Below are 24,721 nucleotides of genomic sequence, written 5' to 3' on the forward strand. Positions count from 1 at the left end.
ATTTTTTAATTAAATTTATCAGAAAGGTTTTTTTTCGGCTTGTACGTATATGTATTAGCTGAAAATAATTGAGAGTAGGTAAAGGTACTAAGCTAGGGTCGGAGTGTCGAAGTCCGATTATAATGCGATAATATTAGGTACTCGGCTTTGGCCTGCGCACCCTTCGCTGGTGATAAAGAATCGTTCTGGTATGCACGTCTCTCACAATGTGTCCTCATCTTTACTTATGCCGCTGTATATGTATTTATTTACAAGACATACGCTTAAATACTGCGTGACACAAGTGCTGATGTGTGGGTTCTTGATTTATACGAGGTATTTAAAGTGAGTGTTTTCACATAATCCGGCTTAATTCGTAGACAGCGCTCATTGTATTCGAATCTGTTTAATTCGCGGACGGCCTGTGTGTTTTCCAACCTAAGAATATATATACAATATACAAAATTAAATAGGACCAGTGCTGGTAAAGGTAAAAATACAAATTTTTACACATTTTATATAAAACTACAAATGTGACACAAATTGTGGCGTTCGCTATTTCTAGGCTATCCCCAAGGGGCCAAGCGTTATGGCTAGGATGAAATATATTATCGCTTTGTTTGGAATCCTATCGTCTTTGTTTTTAACAATTGCTGTAAATGCTGGTAAGTGCTACAAGTTAAACCATAAATTATTAAAATCTCGATTTTTATCGAATAAAATTGGTTTTATAATCTAAAAAAAAAATAAAGTGCGGTTAGTGTTTATAAAAATTGGTAAATAACAAAAAAGGCATATATCATTCTCAAGACAGATGATGAAAACATATGTACATTCGGCTTATAAAATGTATTTCAATAGTTATGTATGTAATTGTGCTTTTCAAAATGACACTTTTTTATGGTACATTAATGGAACCCTATAATTAAAATTGATTAGAATGCTGAAAAAATCTATGATTTAAGGATTCGAAATATAAATATAAGAACTCAAATAAGAACTAACTTTAACAATTGGCGTGTTTGGTGTCAAATGGTGTCATTTTGACCGTCAGGAACGGTCAATGGGCCCTTCCTCGATCATGATCATAAATCAGATATACATATATACATACATATATGTAAAAAATTATATGTATATATATTTTCCATTCCACTGGTAAAAACGTATACAAGATTTGTTGAAAAGTATGTAAGATGTAGTCGAAAGCGTTCCCGACGGGTATAAGCCGTTACTCGTAAAGTAAAAACGTATACTAGATTCGTTGAAAAGTATGTAAGAGGTATGCGAGAGCGCTCCCGACTCTACTATATCTATATAAAGTATATACATATATAATATATTCATCCGGATCAAAAACCAAGTCGAACTAGTCATGTCCGCCTGTCCAACCATCTGCAAAAATTTCAGATTAAGCTTGCAGATACAAGTGACGTCTACGCTGCGCATGTTTGGCACGTCTACTCTAACGCCCACAACTGACGCTCACACGCTTTTAAAAATTATTTGGTTTTGTTTTTGTTATTTAATGGTTCTGCCTTTTTCTATCGATATAAAAAAAACATTATGTCCCCGCCGTCAAAACGTCCAATACTGTCACGTCCACATTTTTATACCCGTTACTCGTAGAGTAAAAGGGTATACTAGATTCGTTGAAAAGTATGTAACAGGCAGAAGGAAGCGTTTCCGACCATATAAAGTATATATATTCTTGATCAGGATCAATAGCCGAGTCGATCTGGCATTGTCCGTCTGTCCGTCCGTCTGTCCGTCTGTCTGTCCGTATGAACGTCGAGATCTCAGGAACTACAAAAGCTAGAAAGTTGAGATTAAGCATACAGACTCCCAAGACAGAAGCAGCGCAAGTTTGTCGATTCATGTTGCCACGCCCACTCTAACGCCCACAAGCCGCCCAAAACTGCCACGCCCACACATTTGAAAAATGTTTTAATATTTTTTAATTTTTGTATTGGTCTTCTAAATTTCTATCGATTTGCCAAAAAACTTTTTGCCACGTCCACCCTAACGCCCACAAATTGCCAAAAACTGTCAGTGTTTAAGACTCTCCTTCGCACTTCCATCAGCTGAGTAACGGGTATCAGATAGTCGGGAAACTCGACTATAGCGTTCTCTCTTGTTTAAAAATGCTTTCATTTTATTATTTGATTTGGCAATTTCTATTGATATGCCAAAAATATTATGGCCTCTTACACTCTTACAGCATAAATTACATCTAAATTAAACATTTAAATTAATTTTCTGCCAAGGGCATTGTGATATTGTGATGATATATCATTGACTGCATAAAATGTATTTGTACCCAAAATTGCCACGCCCACATTATAATTAGTCTTGTTAATTTATATCGGTTTGCAAAAAACACCCGGAAACCTCGCAAGACTAGCACGCCCACACCTTTCAAACATTTTAACAAATTTTTTTATTCAATTTTTTGTTTTTTCCTATTTCTATCGATATACCAGAAAAATAAGAAAATTTCTCGTTCGCACTTCCGCTAGTTTAATAACGGCTTTCTGATAATCGTGGAACTCGATTATAGCATTCTCTATTGGTTTTTTTACAACATTAAGAATTACAAGAAAGGGCATTTCAAGGGCTGTTATTAAATTAAAAATCGTTTTATTTCATTATAGTTAGACAAAATTCGAATTGAAAAGCATAAAAGCATTTAATAACGGCTTTCTGATAATCGTGGAACTCGATTATAGCATTCTCTATTAGTTTTTTTACAACATTAAGAATTACAAGAAAGGGCATTTCAAGGGCTGTTATTAAATTAAAAATCGTTTTATTTCATTATAGTTAGACAAAATTCGAATTGAAAAGCATAAATAGCATTCAAAAATGCCGACAAAATTTGGCATATAGCACAAGTCTCTTGCAGCCGGTGTATTTGCGTAGAAAATTTATCTATTTATAGCTGGCTATATCCGTGTTTTTCCAAAAGTAGTCGTATTAAAGTTTCTCACATTGAATTGTTTAAAAATTCATCAAAATCTTTTTTTGAAAATATATTTTGATCGAAACAGTTTTAAGCAAATAAGGTACCAATCGATTTTTAACTTATTTTTTATTTGTTATTTCTGTAATGTTAACTCCCATCAGACCCGATTTTTAAAATTTTAATTTTTTTGCCTTATAGCGTTTTTTTTTCTTGACCCAGCTATTTTTTTTTAAATTTTAATTTTAAATTTCTTTCCCAGTATATATTGTATACAATTTAATTATCCGGCACGCTTCATACAATTATTTATTTGCCGAGATGGTCCTTTATTTATTCTACAAAATCATTTTTTTTTATTTTTAGAAAACACTTGCAATCTAGGATGTCCGAAATGTAAGTAACATCAAAAAATATATTATATATATTTATATTCTATTTTGTATCTTATTTAATTTTCTAGCTGACAATGGACTTTTAAAGTACATACCCGGCAATTTCTATGACTATTCCTTCGACAGTATTTTAACTATTGGACTGAATAGCGACGTTCTTAGTGACTCCGATGACACCAGTCTTAAAGTATCCGGATCTGCAAAAATTTTTGCGAAAGGAAACTGTGGGTATACATTACAGTTAAGTTCTGTTAAGGTATCTAATACAAAAGAGTCTGTGGAGAAAAAAATATTGAATAGCATTCAGAAGCCAGTTCAGTTCACACTGGTCAGTGGAATTTTAGAGCCACAAATTTGCTCAGACTCCAACGACTTGGACTACTCATTGAATATTAAGCGTGCAGTGGTGTCATTGCTCCAATCAGGAATAGAAGCTGAACATGAAGTTGACGTATTCGGGATGTGCCCTACACATACATCAGTATCGAAAGTGGGTAACGCAAATATAATTACGAAGGCGCGGAACTTAAACAGCTGTTCGCATCGCGAGCAGATAAACAGTGGTTTGGTGTCCGGCAAAGTCAACGAGAAGGCTGGCATTACATCTAGCCTGCTGCTGCAGGCAAACTATATTAAGGAGTCAAAGATTGTAAACAACCTAATTGAAAATGTTCAGCTGACAGAAACATACATGTTTATTGGAAATACTAAAGGAAACTCTGATATCAGTGCAAAAGTAGTCACGACATTAAAACTGAAAAATCCTAGCGGTACCAAGGCCAACTCACCGGCAACTGGTTCTACTGTCAGAAGTGTAATATTCCAGAGACCAGAAACCTATACGTCCAAAAATATTAACGCCCTTAAAACGATTCTGGCTGATCTTGTAGATTCTACTGGCGAGTTTGTAAAAAAAGAAAGCGCAAAAAAGTTTGTTGAGTTTATTAGGTTGTTACGTCAGTCTGATAGTGAGACTTTATTAGAACTGGCTGCATTTCCACATCCCAACAAAGTCTTAGCACGGAAGGTTTATTTGGATGGATTATTTCGTACCAGCACAGCAGAATCAGCTAGAGTTATATTAAAACAGCTATCCAAATTTGATGAGAAGGAGAAATTACTTGCCATATTGTCCTTAAACTTAGTCAAAAGTGTTGACAAAGAGACCCTCAATCAAGCGGCTGCTCAGCTCTTACCAAACGCGCCTAAAGAGCTTTATATAGCTGTGGGTAGTTTAGTTGCTAAATATTGTATAGGAAATAATTGTCAAGGACCGGAAATTGATGCCATATCTAAAAAATATTCTGATGGCCTTAAACACTGTAAGCCAAATACTAAGCGAGAAGAAGAGCGCATTGTGTACATTTTAAAGGGAATAGGAAATGCAAAGAGCTTAAGTGGCAATACGGTTGCTGCTTTAAGTGAGTGCGCTTCCACAGGGCGCTCTAACCGCATACGTGTCGCAGCCGTGCACGCGTTTTCATCAGTTAAATGCGATGGAACCTTGCAATCTAAATCCTTTGAACTTCTTAAGAATCGTAACGAAGATTCAGAGTTACGCATTGAAGCTTATTTGTCCGCTATCTCATGCCCTAACGCTGAGGTTGCTAATCAAATTTCAGAAATAGTGAATTCCGAAACTGTTAGCCAGGTTGGAGGCTTTATTTTATCTAATTTAAAAGCAATTCGAGACTCCACCGACGTCAACCGTGAGCAGCAAAAGTATCATTTAGGTAACATTAGGGTGACAAAAAAATTTCCCATTGACTACAGACGATACAGTTTCAACAATGAGGTTTCCTATAAACTTGAATCCCTTGGTATCGGCGCCAGCTCTGATTATCAATTAATATATTCGCAACATGGATTCTTGCCGCGATCATCTCGTATAAATGTTACAACGGAACTTTTTGGCACCAATTACAACGTATTTGAGGCAAGCGTACGACAAGAAAATGTTGAAGAAGTATTGGAATACTACTTGGGACCGAAAGGATTGGTAAACAAAGATTTTGACGAAATTGTTAAACTCATTGAAGTTGGTAATAATGGTGGCGCTGCTGCTGGTGGCCGAGCCCGTCGTTCAATTGTTGACGACGTGGCTAAAATTTCGAAAAAGTATAAAACGTATGGCAGCAAAAATGTGCAAGATCTCAATTTAGATGTGTCCTTAAAACTGTTTGGTTCGGAATTGGCGTTCTTGAGCCTTGGCGACAACATACCAAGTTCTCTGGATGACATTATCAACTACTTCTCAACTTCATTCGAAAAAGCAAAACGGGAACTATCTTCGTTTGAAAAGCAACTTTCCAGTCACCATCTATTCCTTGATACCGACCTGGCTTATCCAACTAGCATTGGAGTACCGTTGGAACTTGTAGCCCAAGGCTTTGCAGCTACCAAAATTGATCTTGCCGTTAGCCTTGATATTAATGCTATTCTAGAACAAAACTGGCAAAAGGCTAAGTACAGACTAAAGTTTGTTCCGAGTGTCGATATTAATGCTAACCTTCAGATAGGCTTTAATGCACAAGTACTCTCCACTGGACTTCGTGTGGTATCATCAGCGCATTCAGCGACTGGTAGCGATATTATTGTAGCTGTTATTAAGGATGGAGAAGGCTTTAACGTTGACCTCGAGCTACCACGCGAAAAACTTGAGCTTATTAATTTTAACGTTGATACCGAACTATATGTAGCCGAACAAGACAAACAAAAAGCTATTGCCCTTAAGGGTAACAAAAAAAATAAGAATTCTCAGCCTAGTAAGATTTGCTTCAATCAATTGGAACTTGTTGGATTAAATATTTGCATTGAGAGTTCAACAAGCTTAGGCGAAATTCAAGCTGGAAACGGTAATGTTTCAGAAAGAGGACTTTCTGTTTCGGAGAAATTTCACTTATCCAAACCATTTAGTTTCGCCGTTTACTTAACGACTGAACGCAAATTTTCGTTCAAAGCAGTTCACACGCAGGAAGCTTTTGCCCAAAAGTGGAAATTAGATTATTCCACTCCTGGATCCAAAGTTTCTCATGATACAACAGTTGTCTATGAGCTCGGAAATAAGCCTAGGGTATACAGTAGATTATCCTTTGATAACTCACAATACCACTTTGCAGTGGAAGCTGGAATAAACAATGACAAGAGTGAATTGGTTGTATATGGTCTATATGAACAAGATAAGGACAAAAAAAAAAGTAAAATTGGCTTTAGCAAAAACGGAAATGAATACAAACCTTTAATTGAAATCCAAGACAATAATGGAATCTCAAACAGCATAAATGGATACCGCGCTGACGGAAAAATAGTTGTTAAAAAAAACAGTAATAATATTGAAAGATATTATTTCGAAGACCTCCAAGTGTCAAATGCTAAAAACGCCCGCGTAGTAGTAAACGGATGGTCGGACGTTGGATCTAATTCATTAACGTCTGAGCTTCGAATTACATCAGATCAGCAAACATTCTTAATAAAAAAAAATTTAAAATTCGAAAACGGCCTGTATGAGGCAGGATTCTACATAAATGATGAACGTACTCCCGAAAATATTTACGGAAGTTCAATACATTTGACAATAGCTGATCAGTCTTATGCCATTAAAATGAACGGTAAAGCAGCAGATTGGTCCATTGGCACCGATGGCGGTTTGGATTTCCAAAAACATGGTGATTTCGATTCTGTGCGTGCAGGCTCACTTGTGCAAAATTTTGATATTCAAAATAAAAACAAGCAGGTTGGAGCATTAAAGATTAAGTCAAATTTTGATATAAATAAATTAGATCTCGATGTGGAAATTTCACGTGAGCAAAAAATTGGCTCCATAATCGTTAAATTCGAAAGCAATCAGCGACACGCGCAGGATTATTCCCTGGAGGCTAAAGCAAATATTAACAAGCAGTCTATAGATGTTATATCTAAGCGTGATTTTAATGGAAACGTCTATGTTATTGATAACTCTATAGTAACAAGTTGGGGAACTTTACTGTCTGCAAAGGGAGAAATAGGACAACGTTTCTCGCCCCAAGACATTAATGTTAATATTCAAGGCAATGTTCAAATAAGCGGCAAGGACAAAGCTACTCAATGGATACTTAAAGTAATCGGCACACCTGACAAAACCAGCAGCGAGTTTAGGATTACTCGAGACACCGCAGAGCTTGTTAAGCTAACCAGTGAGTCGCAGCATCCGCAAGACAAAATATCCTTGGCTAAGCTTAATCTTATTGTCAAAAATCAGTTAACTGCTAAAGGCGAATTTCGCGTAGCCAAAAATGGCAAGGGGGAATTGACAGCCAGTTTTGAGACTCTGAAGACTGAACCGAAGCACAAAGTAGAAATGGAATCTAAATTCCACATACAGGCTCCAAAGTACGATATTGATGCTTCCTTAACGCTGGACGGAAACAAGAAATTGCACTTAAAGTCTGAAAACAATATAGAAAAGTTAAAGTTCTCCACTAAAAACATTGGTGAGGCAAACGACAAAAAAGTTGCTTTCGAGGCTAATGGAAATTTAAAAGGCGAATTGCGAGGAATTGGGGAAATACAAGGTACCTTTATATTTAATGCTCCTGATGGTCGAGTCATTGCTGGCAGTATCAATCGAAAATTCTCCATTAATGCAAAAACGGGCTTATCCCAAGGCAACATGGACGCACAACTTAGTGATACACCATCTGGCAGTAACAAAAAACGCTCAATTACACTAAAGGGAAAGCTTGATAGGCTTAACACAAAAACTAAAGAATTTTCTGCTAGCAGTAATTTAGTATACACTGCATTTAATGGAGAAAAGTCGGAGATAAGCTTTCAAATTAAGCAGCAACCAACTGGTGAAGCTAAAAACACAGATTTTAACTTTAAGGCCTTTGGAAATCCCTTACCCCAACCTTTTGAGATCGCTCTTGTCTTAGGAAATTACAGTACAGAGCATGGCGTGGTTAGTATCACAACTAAGTACGGCGAGATTTTTACAGTAAGTGCAAATGGAAAATACAACAATAAGCAAGCAGTTGAATATGAGCTCCAGGCTAATATTGAAATTCCAAAATCCAGCTTGAAGTCTTTAGAAATAAACAGTCATGGAAAGGTCTTAAAATCTTCAACCGGGAATGACAACGGTGTCGACGGCGCCTACAATATTGAATTCGTCCTCGATTCTAAAACCGGTCTCGGGCAATATGCTCGTGTCAACACTGTATGGAACGGCACACCAAATGATGGGACCTATGATTTTGAAGCTCAAACTAACGATATGGAGTCTCCAATCAAGTTTAATGGTAGATATAATCGGAGACAAACTGGTGATATAAAAGATGGTGATCTTACCGGTAAGCAAATGTATGTACTTAACGCACAGTACGGAAAGCAATATGTAAAAATGGATGGTTCATTAAGTTATGGAGCCGAGAAAGTAGACATAGCATATGTTTTAGATTCTAGCTTTGTTTCTGTAAAAGACGTCAAAGTTAATATTCACACTCTTAAATCTATCGATGATTCGACATTTATAGTCAGTGCACAAGTCAAACAGGCAGACAAATCATACGGATTAGACACGACATTTTATCATTTGGCCCACAAAAAAGGTGTTGATATTCGCTTGGATCTGTTAAAAGAAAAGCCTATTATCATAAAGAGCATTGCTGAACTCTTAGGAGACCGAAAAGGAAAGGTGACCTTTGAAATTCTAAACCTGGCCGATTTGGACATTAAAATAAATAGTGAAGCTTCATACGTGAGTATTGATGACTTTTATATAATTGGCAGCTGGAGCTCGAAGAAATTAAAGCTCGATGGTTACGAACTTGAGGCACGAGCTCAAAGTAAGAACATTAAATTACAACTAAAGAATGTAAATGGCGTAATATTCTCAGGTTCAGCATCTTATGCTCTTAAAAAGGAACTAAACAAAACCATTATCGATGGCCAAGGCCAAATGCAGTATCAAGGAAAATTGCACAATGCCAATTTTAAGCTGACCCGGCAACATTTTGATTTTGGTACGGATAAGGAAGTTGGTTTTTCGTACACTTTTATGGGTAATTTGGGAACCAAAAACGGCCTAGGCACTTTAAAAATCACGAACAAAGAATTCAACACAAAGTTTTCCGTTTGTGAAGAAAAGAGACAGTGCACAAATATAATAGTTCAATCAATTGTGAGCATTGATGAACAAAAATTAGACGCTGTGGAACATACCACCCTTATTATTGTTGACCTGAGAGAGCTTGGATATCCATATGAGTTTGAATTGAAGTCTCAGAATACGCGCCAAGGTTTTAAGTATCAGTACCATTTAGATAGCTTTATAATAACAGGAAATAATTTCAAGTACCAATTTACAGCCAATATTCAACCCACGTCGTCCACAATTAAATTAACACTTCCGAAGCGTCAAATATTGTTTGAAACAACTCAGAAAATACCAACAGACGGAAGCCTCTTTGGCCACTACGAGCAAACAGCTTCATTCTTTATTGATAAATTGCAAAGGCCCGACGACGTTGCTCGCTTTACAGCTTTTGTAGATGTAACGGGCTCCGAACGTGTTGCTCTTAACGCCAACGGTCAACTTAAATTTGAACATCCAACTATTCGTCCATTAAGTATTTCTGGACGATTGAATGGGGACGTAAATCAACAAATCGCAAATGCTGAAATAATATTTGATATTTTTAAGCTGTCGGAACAAAAAGTGGTCGGAAACAGTGAATTGCGCAACTCCCGTTCTCAAAATGGTTTCAATATTGCATCTACTACAACTGTTAAGTCAGCTGGGCTCCAGTTTCAGTACCAAATAAATAGTAACGCTGCAGTGAATATTGAAGCCCATGAGTACAATATTGGCCTGGAAGTAAATAACGGTGAGATCGATGTAAAGGCGATTTCGTTTTTGAATAAGGAAAAACTAGAAATCTCTTTAAGTGAATCAAATAAACATATCATTCACATAGTCGGAGACTTCTATAAGCAAAAACGTTATGCAAAGTTCAATACAAAAGTCCAAATTCTTGATAAAAATCCAATTGAAATTACATCAGAGGTTCAACCTAATTCTGCTAAGATTGTACTGAAGCGTCAAGATGATATAGATGGCAATGTGGAACTTAAACTGGGCAAGGAATTTAAAATTGATGTTTCTGGAAGTGGTAAACCATTATTTAATGGCCGAGTGGCATTAGATGCAACAAACTTTTTACAAACAAATTACGTTATAAACGAAGATCATCTAAATGTTTTCTGGGTAAGATATATTTTAAATTAAATTCATTTCTATTTGTAAATTTATATTTTTTACAGCATAATTTTGAATCGGAAGTAAACAAAGAGAGTGAATATATTTCTAAAATCATTAAGGAACGCTTGGAAAAATCTCTTCAAGGTTCGGATAAAATTGTAAAATTGGCCAAAGAAGCTTCTCCAGATTTTTCCAAAATGAAGGGAAAATTGCTAGATTATAAAAACGATATTGTTAAAGAGCTTGAGGCTGATCAATCAATTGCACCGATTATTGATGGCATGTAAGTAAATGATTCAATATAACATTTTCGTTAATAAAAATGTTTTCTCTTTTCTAGACGCATTCTATTTGAAAAAATAGGAGGTATTGTTAATGATATAAGCAAGGCAGTATCAGAATCATTTGAAAAGGCTCAAAGTTTCGTTGTTGATATTTATGATAAACTGCAAGCTCTTTGGAAGGATTCCCTCCTTAAAGCCTGGGAAGATTTCATTATAACTCTGCATAAACTAATTGGTACGCTCCATACAGAGTTTGTCAGGCTTTGTACAAAGACATTTAAAGATATTCTTTCTGTGCTTGAGAAATATGGACCAGCTCTGAAGAATTATGGAAAAGCTATTGCTGAAACTGTAAAACCTATTAACGACGCTGTTCAGGAAATAATCAATATCGTGGTCAAAACTGCTGAAGGTGCGGCCGATGAGTTTAAGCAGTATGTCGCAAGCTTTCCGTCATTTGAAAGTATTCGTAATGAGTTTAATGACAAAGTTAAAATTCTAAAACTTTTTGAAAAGGCAACAGAGTTCATAAATAGTCTATTTGATCAGTTAAACATTTTACCACAAACTCCAGAGACTTCAGAGTTTTTACAAAAACTTCACGATTACTTAGTCGCTAAACTGGAGCAACAACATATTGATGATGAAAAGAAGATCGAAGAACTTGGGAAGCTATTAATAAGGGCCATTCGTTCCATTTTGGACTCGATTAGAAGCACTTCTACAGGGTCATTGGATCGTGTGATTGATTTGCAATCTTGGATTGGTTCTCTAACGCATTCTTTTGACTCATTGGCTGTACTTCCAAGCCTACTTTCATTCCGTTCTAGTATCTTAAACTTTATATTAAATGAGAATTGGGATGTCGTATTCAACAAAAAATTATTATACTCATGGATATTCTTTAATGACTTCGAATTACGGGGTCATGTCGTTGATGGAAAGCATATATTCACTTTCGATGGCCTAAATTTCGCTTATCCTGGAAACTGCAAATATATTCTCGCGCAGGACAGTGTTGACAATAACTTCACAATAATTGGCCAACTTACAAATGGAAAACTTAAGAGCATTACGCTTATAGATCGGGAGGGTGGTTATTTCGAAGTATCCGACAACCTTGCCCTAAAGATTAATGGAAACCCAGTTGAATACCCACAACAATTGTCTGGTCTTCACGCGTGGCGCCGATTTTACACTGTTCACCTATATTCTGAGTACGGAGTAAGCATAGTATGTACTACAGACCTGAAGGTTTGCCACTTCAACGTAAACGGATTTTACACAAGCAAAACTAGAGGGCTTCTCGGCAACGGCAACGCTGAACCATACGATGATTTCTTGCGAATTGACGGTAGCGTAGCAGATAATTCGGCAGCCCTAGGCAACGACTATGAAATAGGAAAATGCACAGCAATTGAATTTGACAATGACCAGTTTAAAAGCTCCCAAAGAGAGGAAATATGTAGTGAACTGTTCGGAATTGAATCAACTCTGGCTTTCAATTTTATTACCTTGGATTCGAGACCATACCGCAAGGCGTGTGATATTGCCCTTTCAAAAGTGGCTGAAAAGGATAAGGAGGCAACTGCGTGCACATTTGCTTTAGCTTACGGTTCGGCAGTTAAGCAGATTCATAAGTGGGTGCTATTACCACCGCGTTGCATTAAGTGCGCTGGACCTGCTGGACAAAACGGCTTTGGAGATGAGTTTACTGTTAAGTTACCAAACAACAAGGTTGACGTTGTATTTGTTGTTGATATCAATGTAACACCCGTAGTACTGTCGAATCTAATCGCGCCGGCTATAAATGATATTCGTGATTCATTAAGAAGCCGTGGATTTTCAGATGTGCAGGTCGGAGTGATTGTTTTCGAGGAATCTAAACGGTATCCCGCTTTACTCACAAGTGATGGTGGTAAAATTAACTATAAGGGAAACGTTGCTGATGTTAAGCTGGCTGGAGTAAAGAGCTTCTGCGACAATTGCGTCGAGCAAATTATAACTGAAAAACGAATTTTAGATATTTATAATTCTTTAAAGGAAATAGTAAAAGGAATTGCACCCCAAGCAGATGAAAAGGCCTTCCAGTTGGCTTTAGATTATCCCTTCCGCGCAGGTGCCGCAAAAAGCATTATTGGTGTGCGAAGTGATGCCTTAGAATATAAAAATTGGGTAAGCCAAGTATTTATAGTTTCGAAATATTAAAACAAACAATATTTTTTATTTTTAGTGGAAATTTGTTAGAGCTGAGTTAATTGGATCCATCACTAAGTTCGATGGTGCACTTCTTCATCTTATTGCACCTGTAAAGGGGCTCTCATTAGAAGGAGGGTTAAGCGAAAAACTAATTGGTACGTAGTTTTATTTATACTTTCATAAGAGTCTGTGATAACTTGTATTATTTTAGGCTTCAACTCTCGATTGGTGGCTACTGTAGATGGGAAAGATAGCAAAAAAAGAACTAAATTGCAGTTTGATAATGACATGGGCATTGACTTTGTCCTCAATAACGGAGGCTGGGTGTTTGCCACACAAAACTTTGAAAAGTTAAAAACTTCGGAACAAAAGAAAATGTTGAACCAGATTACATCATCGCTGGCAGATACTCTTTTTAAGACCGAAATCGTCAGTGAGTGTCGCTGTCTTCCGATACATGGATTGCACGGCCAACATAGGTGCGTTATTAAGTCATCATCATTTGTTGCGACCAAAAAGCCAAAAGCTGCCTAAATAGAGCTTTTATGATTTATTTAATGCCTTCATATGTCAGAAAGAAACAACTTTTTCTTAAAGCTAAGTCAAACAAAAATTAATAAAAACTTAATATCACAAAACTTTTTTATTATACAAACCGCCAATTTAAAAATCAAACAAACTTTAAAAAATTATCGATGCAAGACAAGGTTTGTATACAACTTGCCTTTATTAGGACTTATTTGAACTTATATTCTTCTTGCCCCCAATATAGCGTATACAGTTTTCAAGATCTCGACGCTCCTACGGATGGAGATGGCTAGACTAACTGGTTTAGTGATCTTGACCAAGTAGATACACAATGCCTTACAGCATTATTCGTGTATAGGTATGCAAGGTTCTTAAAAGAAACAAACATACCATAACTAGCGAGAAATCTAGTAGATTTGCTTTCCCGCTAAGTTAGCGGGTTACGAAAAGCAATCGCTGTTCGGCTTAACATAATAAAAACAAGAGAGAACGCTATAGTCGAGTTCCCCGACTATCTGATACCCGTTACTCAGCTAGTGGAAGTGTGAAGGAGAGTCTTCAACACTGACAGTTTTTGGCAGTTTGTGGGCGTGAGAGTGGGCGTGGCAAAAAGTTTTTTGGCAAATCGATAGAAATTTACAAGACCAATTCAAAAATGAAAAAATATCAAAACATTTTTCAAAAGTGTGGGCGTGGCAGCTTTGGGCTGTTTGTGGGCGTTAGAGTGGGCGTGGCAGAAAGTTTTTTTGCAAATCGATAGAATATTACAAGACCAATACAAAAATGAAAAAATATCACAACATTTTTCAAAACTGTGGGCGTCGTAGCTCTGGGCGGTTTGTGGGCGTTAGAGTGGGCGTGGCAAATACATTTTTGGAACACCGATAGAAATTTACAAGACTAATACAAAAATGAAAAAATATCAAAACCTTTTTCAAAAGTGTGGGCGTGGCCGTTTTAGGCGGTTTGTGGGCGTTAGAGTGGGCGTGGCAACATGAATCGACAAACTTGCGCTGCGTCTATGTCCCTGGAGTCTGTATACTTAATCTCAACTTTCTAGCTTTTGTAGTTCCTGAGATCTCGACGTTCATACGGACAGACAGACGGCCGGACAGACGGACATGGCCAGATCGACTCGGCTACTGATCCTGATCAAGAATATATATACTTTATATGGTCGGAAACGCTTCCTTCTGCCTGTTACATACTATTCAACGAATCTAGTATACCCTTTTACTCTACGAGTAACGGGTATAATTACTCTACGAGTAACGGGTATAATAAAAAAATGTGTTTCCTCAGGACTTTAAATTAATGATTTCATCCTGGGATAAGCGAGCATCCCAGCCCAGCGATGTTTACATTGTTTAAGACCCGGAAAACATAAATTCATTTAATTTCATATAGTAATCCTTCAATTAAACTAATCAATACTTTATTAAACTTTAATATTCAATGAGTATTACTAAGCTGTGATATTAGCTTTTCAAGTTAGTAAAATTAATGTTTAGACAATATCGAAAGGCGCTGCGCTTTGCTAATATAATAGGCTACTAAAACATTTTGGTTTGTACTTGTTTTATTTATTATATTTTATTTAATGAAGTTATTATTAAAAATAGCGAATTTTATTAGTACAAAGATATTTTTGTGTTATTTGAAAAATTCTTAATATTTATAAATATTTCATTTACGTAATTTAGGCACTTCCTCAATTTTGGTGTGTTCGTAAATATACAAATATTGTCATCAGCATATCTAAATATAATATATAATTGAGTCTACACTATGTATAATATTAACTAAAAAGTTCAAGACTTCGTTTGGACTTTGACGCTAAATTAGGACACTTATGCCTATGTCTACCGGACGGAAAATATAAAATTGAAAGGCAGATTCCGAGCAAGCTGTAAAAGAAATTTTATAAAAGTATTATTTAAAGTTAGTTAGTGGTATTACTTACGCTAAGGGCAACCACACTCATCAACAACCATTTTTGGCAAGTCTCGCTTAATAATACCATCATCACCATAATATATTAAGGACATACTAGAAAATTTTATTGGGGCGCAACACGGACGCATTCCATTTAAAAGACCCATTTTCCGATACTCCTCTATAAAATGGGCATGAAATGTTTGAAAAGTGTCTGGCGTCCTAAACGATCCCGTGCAATCGCCTCTGCAATAGTTCGCGAAATATCCCCTGGGTGCAATAATCCAGTCATCCCAACCCAGTGCTTTGAAAGAAACATAAAATGATTCCTTACAGCACTGCCCATTTAAAGCTCCGCCACAATCTATGGCTCGTCGCCTAACGCGCCTTGTTCTTGATGATTCTGTATGAAGTACCAGAAATGGTCTATTTGGATTCGTACTCAAGTAGTCGGATGAGTTCCCTCTCAGTTTTGAAGTTTGAAAAAGGTGCAACGAGTAGCGACCAGCGCATCCAGTGCAATCAATCAGCAGTCGCAGTTTTTCGTGACTGGTATGGCTGTACCAGTCACGAATTGTATCTGTTAAATCGAATTTTTGCCATCCTAAATTTTTCGTGTCAACATCAAAAGAAGCCCGGAAGATAATAGCCTTTTCTATTCCCTAAAAATAAAATTCTTTAAAAATGTGTTAACATAAAACATATATATAATATTACCATCTCCGTAATATTGATTGATGTTGATAATTGAAACACCCATATTTTTATTCTGTGATGTGGTTTTTTTGCTCCCCATTTTTTTTTAGTATTTAGCCACTGTTCTTCTGGCAAACTTTTTGCTCGTTCTATCCAAAAACTATGCGGCTTGTCTATCCGTATGTGAATCTGCGCACTTCTTATGGATAATTTTTGAGTGGGAACACGTCTGTTTTGAACCGAAAACTCAAGAATTCGATATTGTCGATATTGGGTTCCTTGAAATAAAATGTATTAAGTCATGCATTATATAAATTATAGATTGCCTTGCTTTTTATTTATTTTACAAATGACAGTTGATTTAATAATCAAATATAAGTGTACATATTTAATTAAAAATCAAAGCTGTGATGTATATTATATGTATGTGAAGTGTGGGTATGGCAGTTTTGGGCGGTTTGTGGGTGGGGGAGTCGGCGTGGCCAAAATGTTTTTGCCGCCAAAGGGTTTGAAGCCCACACTTTTGCAAAACGTTTCAAATTTCTGTCATTTTACTTAAACCGATATGCTAAAAACATTTTGGACCACAAACCTCGAACTAGCTTCAAAAAGCTTTAATTTGTTTAGTTTCCGGCCATATAAAGTATATATGTATATGAACGCCTCTCTAACGCCCATAACCTGTTACGCCCGAACGTTAAAAAGTTTTGATTTTTTTATTATATAATTTTGTCTCCCCATTTTCTACCACTACTCGTAGAGTAGTACCCTTTTAGGGTATACTAGCTTCGTCAAAAAGTATGTAACAGGCATAAGAAAGCGTTTCCGACCACATAAAGTACATATTCTTAATCAGGATCAATAGCCGAGTCGATATGGCCATGTCCGTCCGTCCGTATGAACGTCGAGATCTCAAGAACTACAAAAGCTAGAAAATTGAGATTAAGCATACAGACTAGGGAGACATAGACGCAGCGAAAGTTTTTGACCAACGTTGCCACGCACACTCTAAGGCCCACAAACCGTACAAAATTGCCATGACCACACTTTTGATAACTGTTTTGATATTTTTTGAAATTTTTGTTAGTCTTGTAAATATCTCTCGGTTTGTCCACAAGCCGCCAAAAACTGTCTGTGTTGAAGTCTCTCCTTCGCCCTTCCACTAGCTAAGTAACGGGTATCAGATCGACTGTATCAGAACTCAACTATAGCGTTCTCACTTTTTTTTCTTTTTAGTTTTTTATGCTTTTTCAAAATAATTTTGAAATTTCCCCACTGGCTGATTTGAGGAACTTGACGATAGTGTTCAATCGTGCATTGACTGAAAATCTACTTACCCTCTTCTGCAAATGTAATTATTTCTTGAGTATTACCAAAGAAGTCTTCATGATCAATATTTTCCTGGCCATGAGCAATCGATTCCTGATTTCCCTTCTGATTTTCATCTTTACTGCTGCGGATCGGTGACTGATGCCCAATGCTAGAGCTACCTTCATAGTACCGGTTTTTATTATGAGTCTGAACACTGTAATCGTTTAAATATTCATAAGCATTGGCCCTGATCTCACCATTTATGCCAGTACTATTTTCACTACTATGATTTATATCTATGAGATATGTCGATTTTTTTAAGGCATTCTCATTCATTTGTTTGCTGTTGATGCCATTAATTTTTCTGAGCGCACCACTTTTAAGCTTCTTGGTACTACTGTTATAGTGGCTTTTAAGTTGTTCTGTAGGCTTAGATGCAATACGAGAGTTAATCTTTAATTGACGTTTTTCTGTCCATCCTTTAAAGAATAAGTGATTTTTATCGATTTTTGTTATATGCCTTCTATCTAAAGAACGATTTCTCAAAACTCTCCCATATAGATTATCTTTACTTATATTGAATGTGAAATCGAACGGGGATCTATATTGATGATGACTGGGATCCCGTTCGCTGCTAAGATAAGTCCTTCCACCTTGGCCACTAAACATATGTGTTCCGGATGAGGCTAACGCCCGTGGCTTGAGAGTCTTCTGATCTAAATCCTTACCACTGCTCTCAAATGCATTGTTTGGTATCATTCGTCCGCCATCGGCACGATATATTGTTTCCCAAATGAATTGCTTAGGTAAAGGATGAGATACATTGGGCCTGTGGCTGAGACCGAGCTTTGTTAAAATTTGCCGTTTTATTGACTCCAAACGAACTTCATCGCTCGGTGCAATGTTGTTATGGGGTTGATTAGTTTTTTTGTTGAAATTGTTGTTATGGTATTTGTTGTAGATGTTGTAGTCTGTGTGTGGATTATCTGTGTAAATGTGATAATTGTAAAGTGTTATGTAAGATTCGTTACATATATTATTACTATTTTTTTGTATGGAGTGTATTTGTGTTTTTAGTATAGTTTATTACTTGACATCACACGAGTTATTTTCTTTTTTAAAAATCCATTTTTGCCTTGAACTAGGCCATACTTTAAGTACGTTTTATGGTATTATTATATTTTTAAATGCGAGAAATTAATAATTTTAATAAAAAAAACCGTTTCTAGTTTTTGAAATCGAGCGAGGTTGAGGTGAATCAACCATTTTCGGAATATCGGGTAAGTTTTACAAATAATGTGAAGTTTATACAATACAAATCGTCGTAGAAATTTCCTTCTGCCTCTTGTATAAAAAGTATATTTAGTAACCGTGTAACAAGGCCATTCTTTTCCATCTTTAAGCTTAAGAAATTGAAATATTAATATATAACCCAGCTAGTCTAGATTAGAAATAGTTTTGTATTTTTTGATACCCCTTTAAATTGATTTATGAATATCTCAGGCTTACTGCGACGAGGTCCTTGTATATTTCTTGTTAACTAGTGGTACAACATTTGTCAGTTTAATATGATCATTTAATAAATTGAAAATGTTTTTTTTTATTTAAAATTAACACATAAATCTTAAAAATTAAATTTATTTTACAAAGAGTAATGCATTGCAATATTTTGGTACGATATGACTAATATTTACTTACGTTGTGTTACGTTCTGTGTGGTTTTCTGTTACACATGATCGCCCAACTCCAATTTATTAAATTTTAAATACCCCAAACTCAATACAATTTGTTTGTTTCAATAAGAATATTCAAAGCGGTAAGTAAAGAATTTTTTTTTAAAAAACTGACCTTTATCGGTGTAAATGTTGGGCTTTCCGCTGTCATGGCACAAGGTGCAGCCCTTATGTGTCTCCAAATTCGAAGCATAGTAATTACTACTGCTGATTCCATTGCAATTTATTAGTTTGACTTCAAACCAGACGAGTCCAATGAGAAGCCATATAAGATTGGCTCTATTGCGTTTAATCTTTGAACAGTTACGTACTGAGCCTTGACTCGATGGCCAAGGTGCTTCAATTTCTCTTAAAGGGGACATTAGAAAGCTTCTCTCTGACTGACCAAATGGTTTACCTCTGTGTACTAAGTCATAATTAGTTCCGTAATTTGTCTCCAAAGAGTGGCACTTGCCGTCGTTAAAGTTAAGCCTTTGCTCAAAGTTGCTCACATTACTTTGCATTAGATGATCAGTTCGAAGGTATTTTTGTTGTTTCCGCTGCATTTGATGATGCTTAGTATAAATATGCCTGCGCCGTCTGTGTCTGCGGCGACGTCGCCTCCTTCGTTGTCGTTTACGATTGCGACTTCTGCAAAGCACTCTACATAGATTGTTGGATTTTACCTGTTGGTCGTTATTTATGTCGTACGATGTATACCCATAAAACAACTTAAGCTTTGCCTCCGAAGTGCTGCTGGGAGTTCCGTTAGGTGTGGTAGGAACCGAGACGTGCACTGTTCTACTGCTGGCTTGGCTTCTATCTGCGACTCCGGATTGGCCAGGCAACGAAAATATATCTAGGAGAATGCAGCTTGTCAGGAGTGTCGCTAGAGCAGTAACCCAACGAGCCAGTACTAAAATAACCGCCACAAGCTTTGATACGCTTAAGACTTCGGTGTCAGAAACTTTTTTACGCATTACAGCAGGCTGTGGAAATGACTTTCGGGATCCCAGGCTGTTGCAACAGTTTAAGCTATAGCAGCAGCAGCACTTTACAACCACAACGCAGCATCCCTGGCGACAGCAAATGCATTGGCAATTAAAGAAGCACTTGTTGCCTTTGATTGGCGCCTCCGATTGCGAATAATTAGAATCAAAGGCAAATCGCATATTGGCAAACCGTTAGTACTGGCAGTGTCCCTTAAAAAATTGGTACAAGTAATGGCAATTTTATTTTCCTGGTAAACATTTTCTGATCCAATGCAAATCCTTTTCGTTGGAGTTGTGTTTCATCTGCCAGTTAAAAAAACAAATTTTCGAAATGTTTACTTATACAAAGAACATTTAATTATATTTAATATATTTAATTATATATTTTTTGTGGTAAGTCCACAAAAAAAATTAGTTAATAGACACTTAACAAAAGAGAACGCAATTGTTAAAATGTTTTTGAAACATGGACAGAAATTGACAGCGGTTCTTCGAAGTAAGAGTCGGGTATTAATTTATGAACGTCGAGATTTCAGGAACTATAGAAGCTATAGAGTTGAGATTAAGCATACAGTTTCCACAGACATGGATGCAGGGAACGTTTGTTGATTTATGTTGCCACGCCCACAAACCGCCCAAAACTGCCACGCCCACATTTTTGAAAAATGTTTTGATATTTTTTCATTTTTTAATTAGTCTTCTATCGATTTGCTACAAAACTTTTTGCCACACCCACAAATTGCTCAAAACTTCCACGCCCACACCTTTGAAGAATGTTTTCATATTTTTTTACATTTATGTTATTTTTGTTAATTTTTTCTCGATTTGCCAAACAACTCTAACACCCACAAGCCGCCAAAGACTGTCAGAGTTAAAATTTCTCCTTCGCACTTCCACTAGCTGAGTAACGGGTATCAGTATCAGATAGTCGGGGAACTCGACTATAGCGTTGTTTTTCTACTGTTTTTATGGCTTAATATTAGCATATATGTATTCTTAAAAAAATAGTGTATACTTGATAATTAAAAATACGAAGTGACATTTTTTGTTTTTATTTTTTAATTGAGACTATTTTGAGTAGAAAGCGACGGCCAAACTCGGCTCTTAATACCGATAAAAAATTTACATATATTCTTTACTTCGGATGGCTCAGTTAGTACTACGCCTGATAGACCCCACAACAAAACAAGCCCGTACAAAACGCACAGACAGCCTCATCTGCCCCAGCTAAAGAACGCAAGGCGACACTCAGACAGTGTCCAGACAAAACGACGCCTGAATGGTTACTTACAAGTGTGGCAGTGGAAGGGGATGAAGACGAATTAAAAGCATGTGTTTCACAGCTAAAGTACATATGTACATTAAGGGCTGGTTATGTGTCTAGGCTGATCTGTGTGTGTTGCAAGTGTATCACCTTTTTCCTTTTTAAATAAATAGGTTTTAACTTAGTGAAAATACTATTTCATTATGATGGATTTATTAAGGAGAAATATTTAAGTACACTTTCTGTAAAAAGTATCACATTTTCACGTTATATAATTGTATTCAGCTTTTTCTTTCACCAAGGAAACAATATATAATATCTCCGTCGGTTGTTAAATGACATTGCATACTTTGTGAGACAATACTACGATGACACTTAAAGCTTTTGAAAAGCTTTCTTGAAGATAACAACATTTCAGCGTTGCCACCTTTCCTGAGTGGTGGGAGACCATAAATGTCATTCACGACTAGAAAAATATATCGATGCTATCGATATTTGCGTTTGTTTTGCGATGAAAAAAACAGCAGATTCAAATGGCTGGTCACACAGCACATTTCCTATAACCCTAACCGTTTTATTTAAAAATCGTAAATGATAATTTGTGTATTTTGTTACAGGTAGAAGAAATCGTTTCCGACCCTATATTCTTGATCAACAGTCGACCTTGCCATGTCCACCAAAAAAAAATATTTGCAATTACTGTCACACATTTTTGAAAACCATTCAGCTGTTGACTGTACATTTAATTAAGTTAGATACCTTTAGAATTTTAATCAAATGAAGTAAATATGTTTTATACCTTTAGAATTTTAATTCTATAAAGTAAATATGTTTTAAATTCTGAAAACCTGAATTTGTTTAAGTTATTTTAAAGGAAGTATTTTATTATTCTGTCAATTTCTCTAATTGAAATGAGGAAAAGGACAAAAGGTAATTTTTGTTGAAAATAGGGGTAAACCATACCCGCGTCGAAGAATATCCACAATAATTTTGTACTTCTCTGGAGGCGATTACACCACATTAGAAATAATAATATTAATATTCTATACTCTATACTATTCGTCAAATTTGTTGTAGGTTACTTACAGCATATACATACATATGTCAACAAATGTAACAAAAGGGATAAATAACGTATTTAAAACAAGCTTGTGCCTTGTGGGAGTTACTAGAATTCTATAGTTCCCGTGGTTCTAACGTTTATACATACGAACAAACGAACTGACTAACATTAATTAATCGACTATGCTAGTAATACGGGCTGGAAAAACTTCCTCCAAACCTTATAAAAGTTATAATTATGACATGGTTTTAATTGGAAGAGTATTGAATCTTTACCTTTCCGTTAAATTTATTTCTGGTTTTTTGTGCTATCGACTGATATGTACAGTATTGAATCTTTAGCTTTCCGTTAAATTTATTTCTGGTTTTTTGTGCTATCGACTGATATGTACATATTTTGCCTCGATCAGGAATAGTAGCGTCTTCTGTGTGTCCGTATGAACTTTCGGATCTCGAAAAACTCCAGTAATCAATATACTACTCCCGGAAAGGGTATAGCAGAAAACATAGTTAGTAGTATAAATATGCAGTATATAACATAATAGATACAGCAATGGCATTTCCAGTACCTAGAGCTAGCAGCCAAAAACAACCAAAAGAAACGGCGGAAAAGCTGTCTCGGTTGGCTTGCAGACCGTGAAAAGCCACGAGCCACGATTGAAATACCGAATTTCATACCAAAAACATATGAATACCGATTGTTTATATCAAAAGCTATCAGGCGAATTCTACAAAAAAAATTTGTGTATACTTACTATATGTATATGCACATAACCATGCGCTCACACGCATACATAGAAATGGTTACTGCCAGTTTCTTATGCGCAATGACCAAGCAACTAAAGGGAAAACTTCTAAAAAAAAAAGTGGAGAATATTTTTTAGAGAACTTAGGTTGGTCAGAAACGTTTAAATTTGTCTGTTCTCTCTAAAACATATATGGTAATATAATAATATCTGAGATCATTGAACTTTTGCTAGTTACTTATTGCCAGTTTTGATACTAACGCACTTATTAACCACATAAAATGTACATATGTATGTATATACGAAGAGAGGAAAATTAACAAAGGCGCGATCGGAGGGTAGGTTTTTTTTCCGGTCCGGTCTAACAGGTGTTCCACAAATAAAGCGCGGGCAACAGTCAGGAAATTTTCTTCGATTGCCAAAGAAGGCAAGGGATGACGGTATATGAACACCTGAATATTCTGTTGAATACTCTACATAATTCTGTAAAGCATTACTTTCTAAATACATTTGTTGCATAGGAAAAGGCGTTTTGCTGTATTTATGGTTAGCGGTAAATAGGGTTAATATCAAAGACAAATAGCAAACACCTTAGTATCCTATTTCTATGTCACGCGCCTGTTAATTCTGATACAGTATTTTTATATACTAATAGTTTTCCTAAATAAAAAAGTTCGTATTTGTTGTAGTTTTTCAAGTGTTCTCTTTCTTATACTATACTAGCACCAGCCAGCTCTAGATTTTGAAACGGTTGAGTAATCTCTCTTCTCCCTTTCGTGTAGTTTTCAACGGTAGTCGAAGATTTCATGGCACGCGCCGTCTTCGCTTTAATAGTTTGAGTACCAGCAGCCTGCTTTAAGTCGTCGTTGAGGGATACCAATTTAACTTTTTCTGGGGTTTACTAGTCTGACAAATATGTAGATTTGTTTTGTATACATGCAAGTATACAAACTGTATATATATGTATATATCGTAAGGTACATAAGGTACCGACTGTACTCCTTTCATCTATATTATATGAGTTGTCTACAAACGCACATCACACTTTTTATATATATGTATATGCAAGTATTTGGTCGCTTGTCAACCTGTAGAATGCAGGTCACTCAATGTTATAATACAACGCGATCTAGTCAGTATAAAGGGGGTTGATTATTTATATAAACTTACTTAGCTTCCGTTCAACACAATATAGTTACTTCAAATGTAATACATACATAGTCTTGTATGCACTTTTCGAGATCCGGTTGTCAAATGCCAAAAGACAGCAAATATGTGACTGAAAATCGGAAATCATCAAAACAATAAATATAGGCCTTTAATGAAAAACAATTTAATGGATATTGGTCAGCTAAGCCTTAAAAGACCTTTAAGCAATTAGATAGGGTTAGGTTTATGATATCGTGGTCTGCAGAC

At 36.1% G+C, this 24,721-nt stretch overlaps 2 protein-coding genes across 6 annotated transcripts; one reads left to right on the top strand and one right to left on the bottom strand.

Annotated features, from left to right (window-relative positions):
* The first annotated feature begins 544 nt into the window (after positions 1–544).
* LOC120454902 (apolipophorins) lies at positions 545–13,697 on the top strand. Its single transcript, XM_039640573.1, has 7 exons — positions 545–644; positions 3,308–3,337; positions 3,405–10,582; positions 10,639–10,859; positions 10,917–13,035; positions 13,094–13,214; positions 13,271–13,697. The coding sequence occupies exons 1-7, from the start codon at positions 569–571 to the stop codon at positions 13,591–13,593; spliced, it is 10,068 nt and encodes a 3,355-aa protein (XP_039496507.1). The 5' UTR covers positions 545–568; the 3' UTR covers positions 13,594–13,697.
* Positions 13,698–15,202: 1,505 nt separating this feature from the next.
* On the bottom strand, positions 15,203–21,828 carry LOC120454886 (inhibin beta chain). 5 transcript variants are annotated; one of them, XM_039640478.2, is made up of 6 exons: positions 21,648–21,828; positions 19,378–20,536; positions 17,556–18,515; positions 16,240–16,496; positions 15,551–16,184; positions 15,203–15,494 (listed from the first exon to the last, which is right to left on the bottom strand). In XM_039640478.2, exons 2-5 carry the CDS (start codon positions 20,411–20,413, stop codon positions 15,552–15,554), a joined length of 2,886 nt encoding a protein of 961 aa, XP_039496412.1. In that variant the 5' UTR covers positions 20,414–20,536; positions 21,648–21,828; the 3' UTR covers positions 15,203–15,494; position 15,551. The 5 variants fall into 5 exon arrangements, with proteins under 5 accessions (XP_039496412.1, XP_039496413.1, XP_039496416.1 ...); XM_039640479.2 differs by having other exon boundaries at positions 21,525–21,822; XM_039640482.2 differs by lacking the exon at positions 17,556–18,515 and having other exon boundaries at positions 15,217–15,494; positions 21,648–21,820.
* Between the last annotated feature and the right edge of the window lie 2,893 nt (positions 21,829–24,721).

This window comes from Drosophila santomea, chromosome 4 (assembly GCF_016746245.2).
Source record: "Drosophila santomea strain STO CAGO 1482 chromosome 4, Prin_Dsan_1.1, whole genome shotgun sequence".
Classification (NCBI taxonomy): domain Eukaryota; kingdom Metazoa; phylum Arthropoda; class Insecta; order Diptera; family Drosophilidae; genus Drosophila; species Drosophila santomea.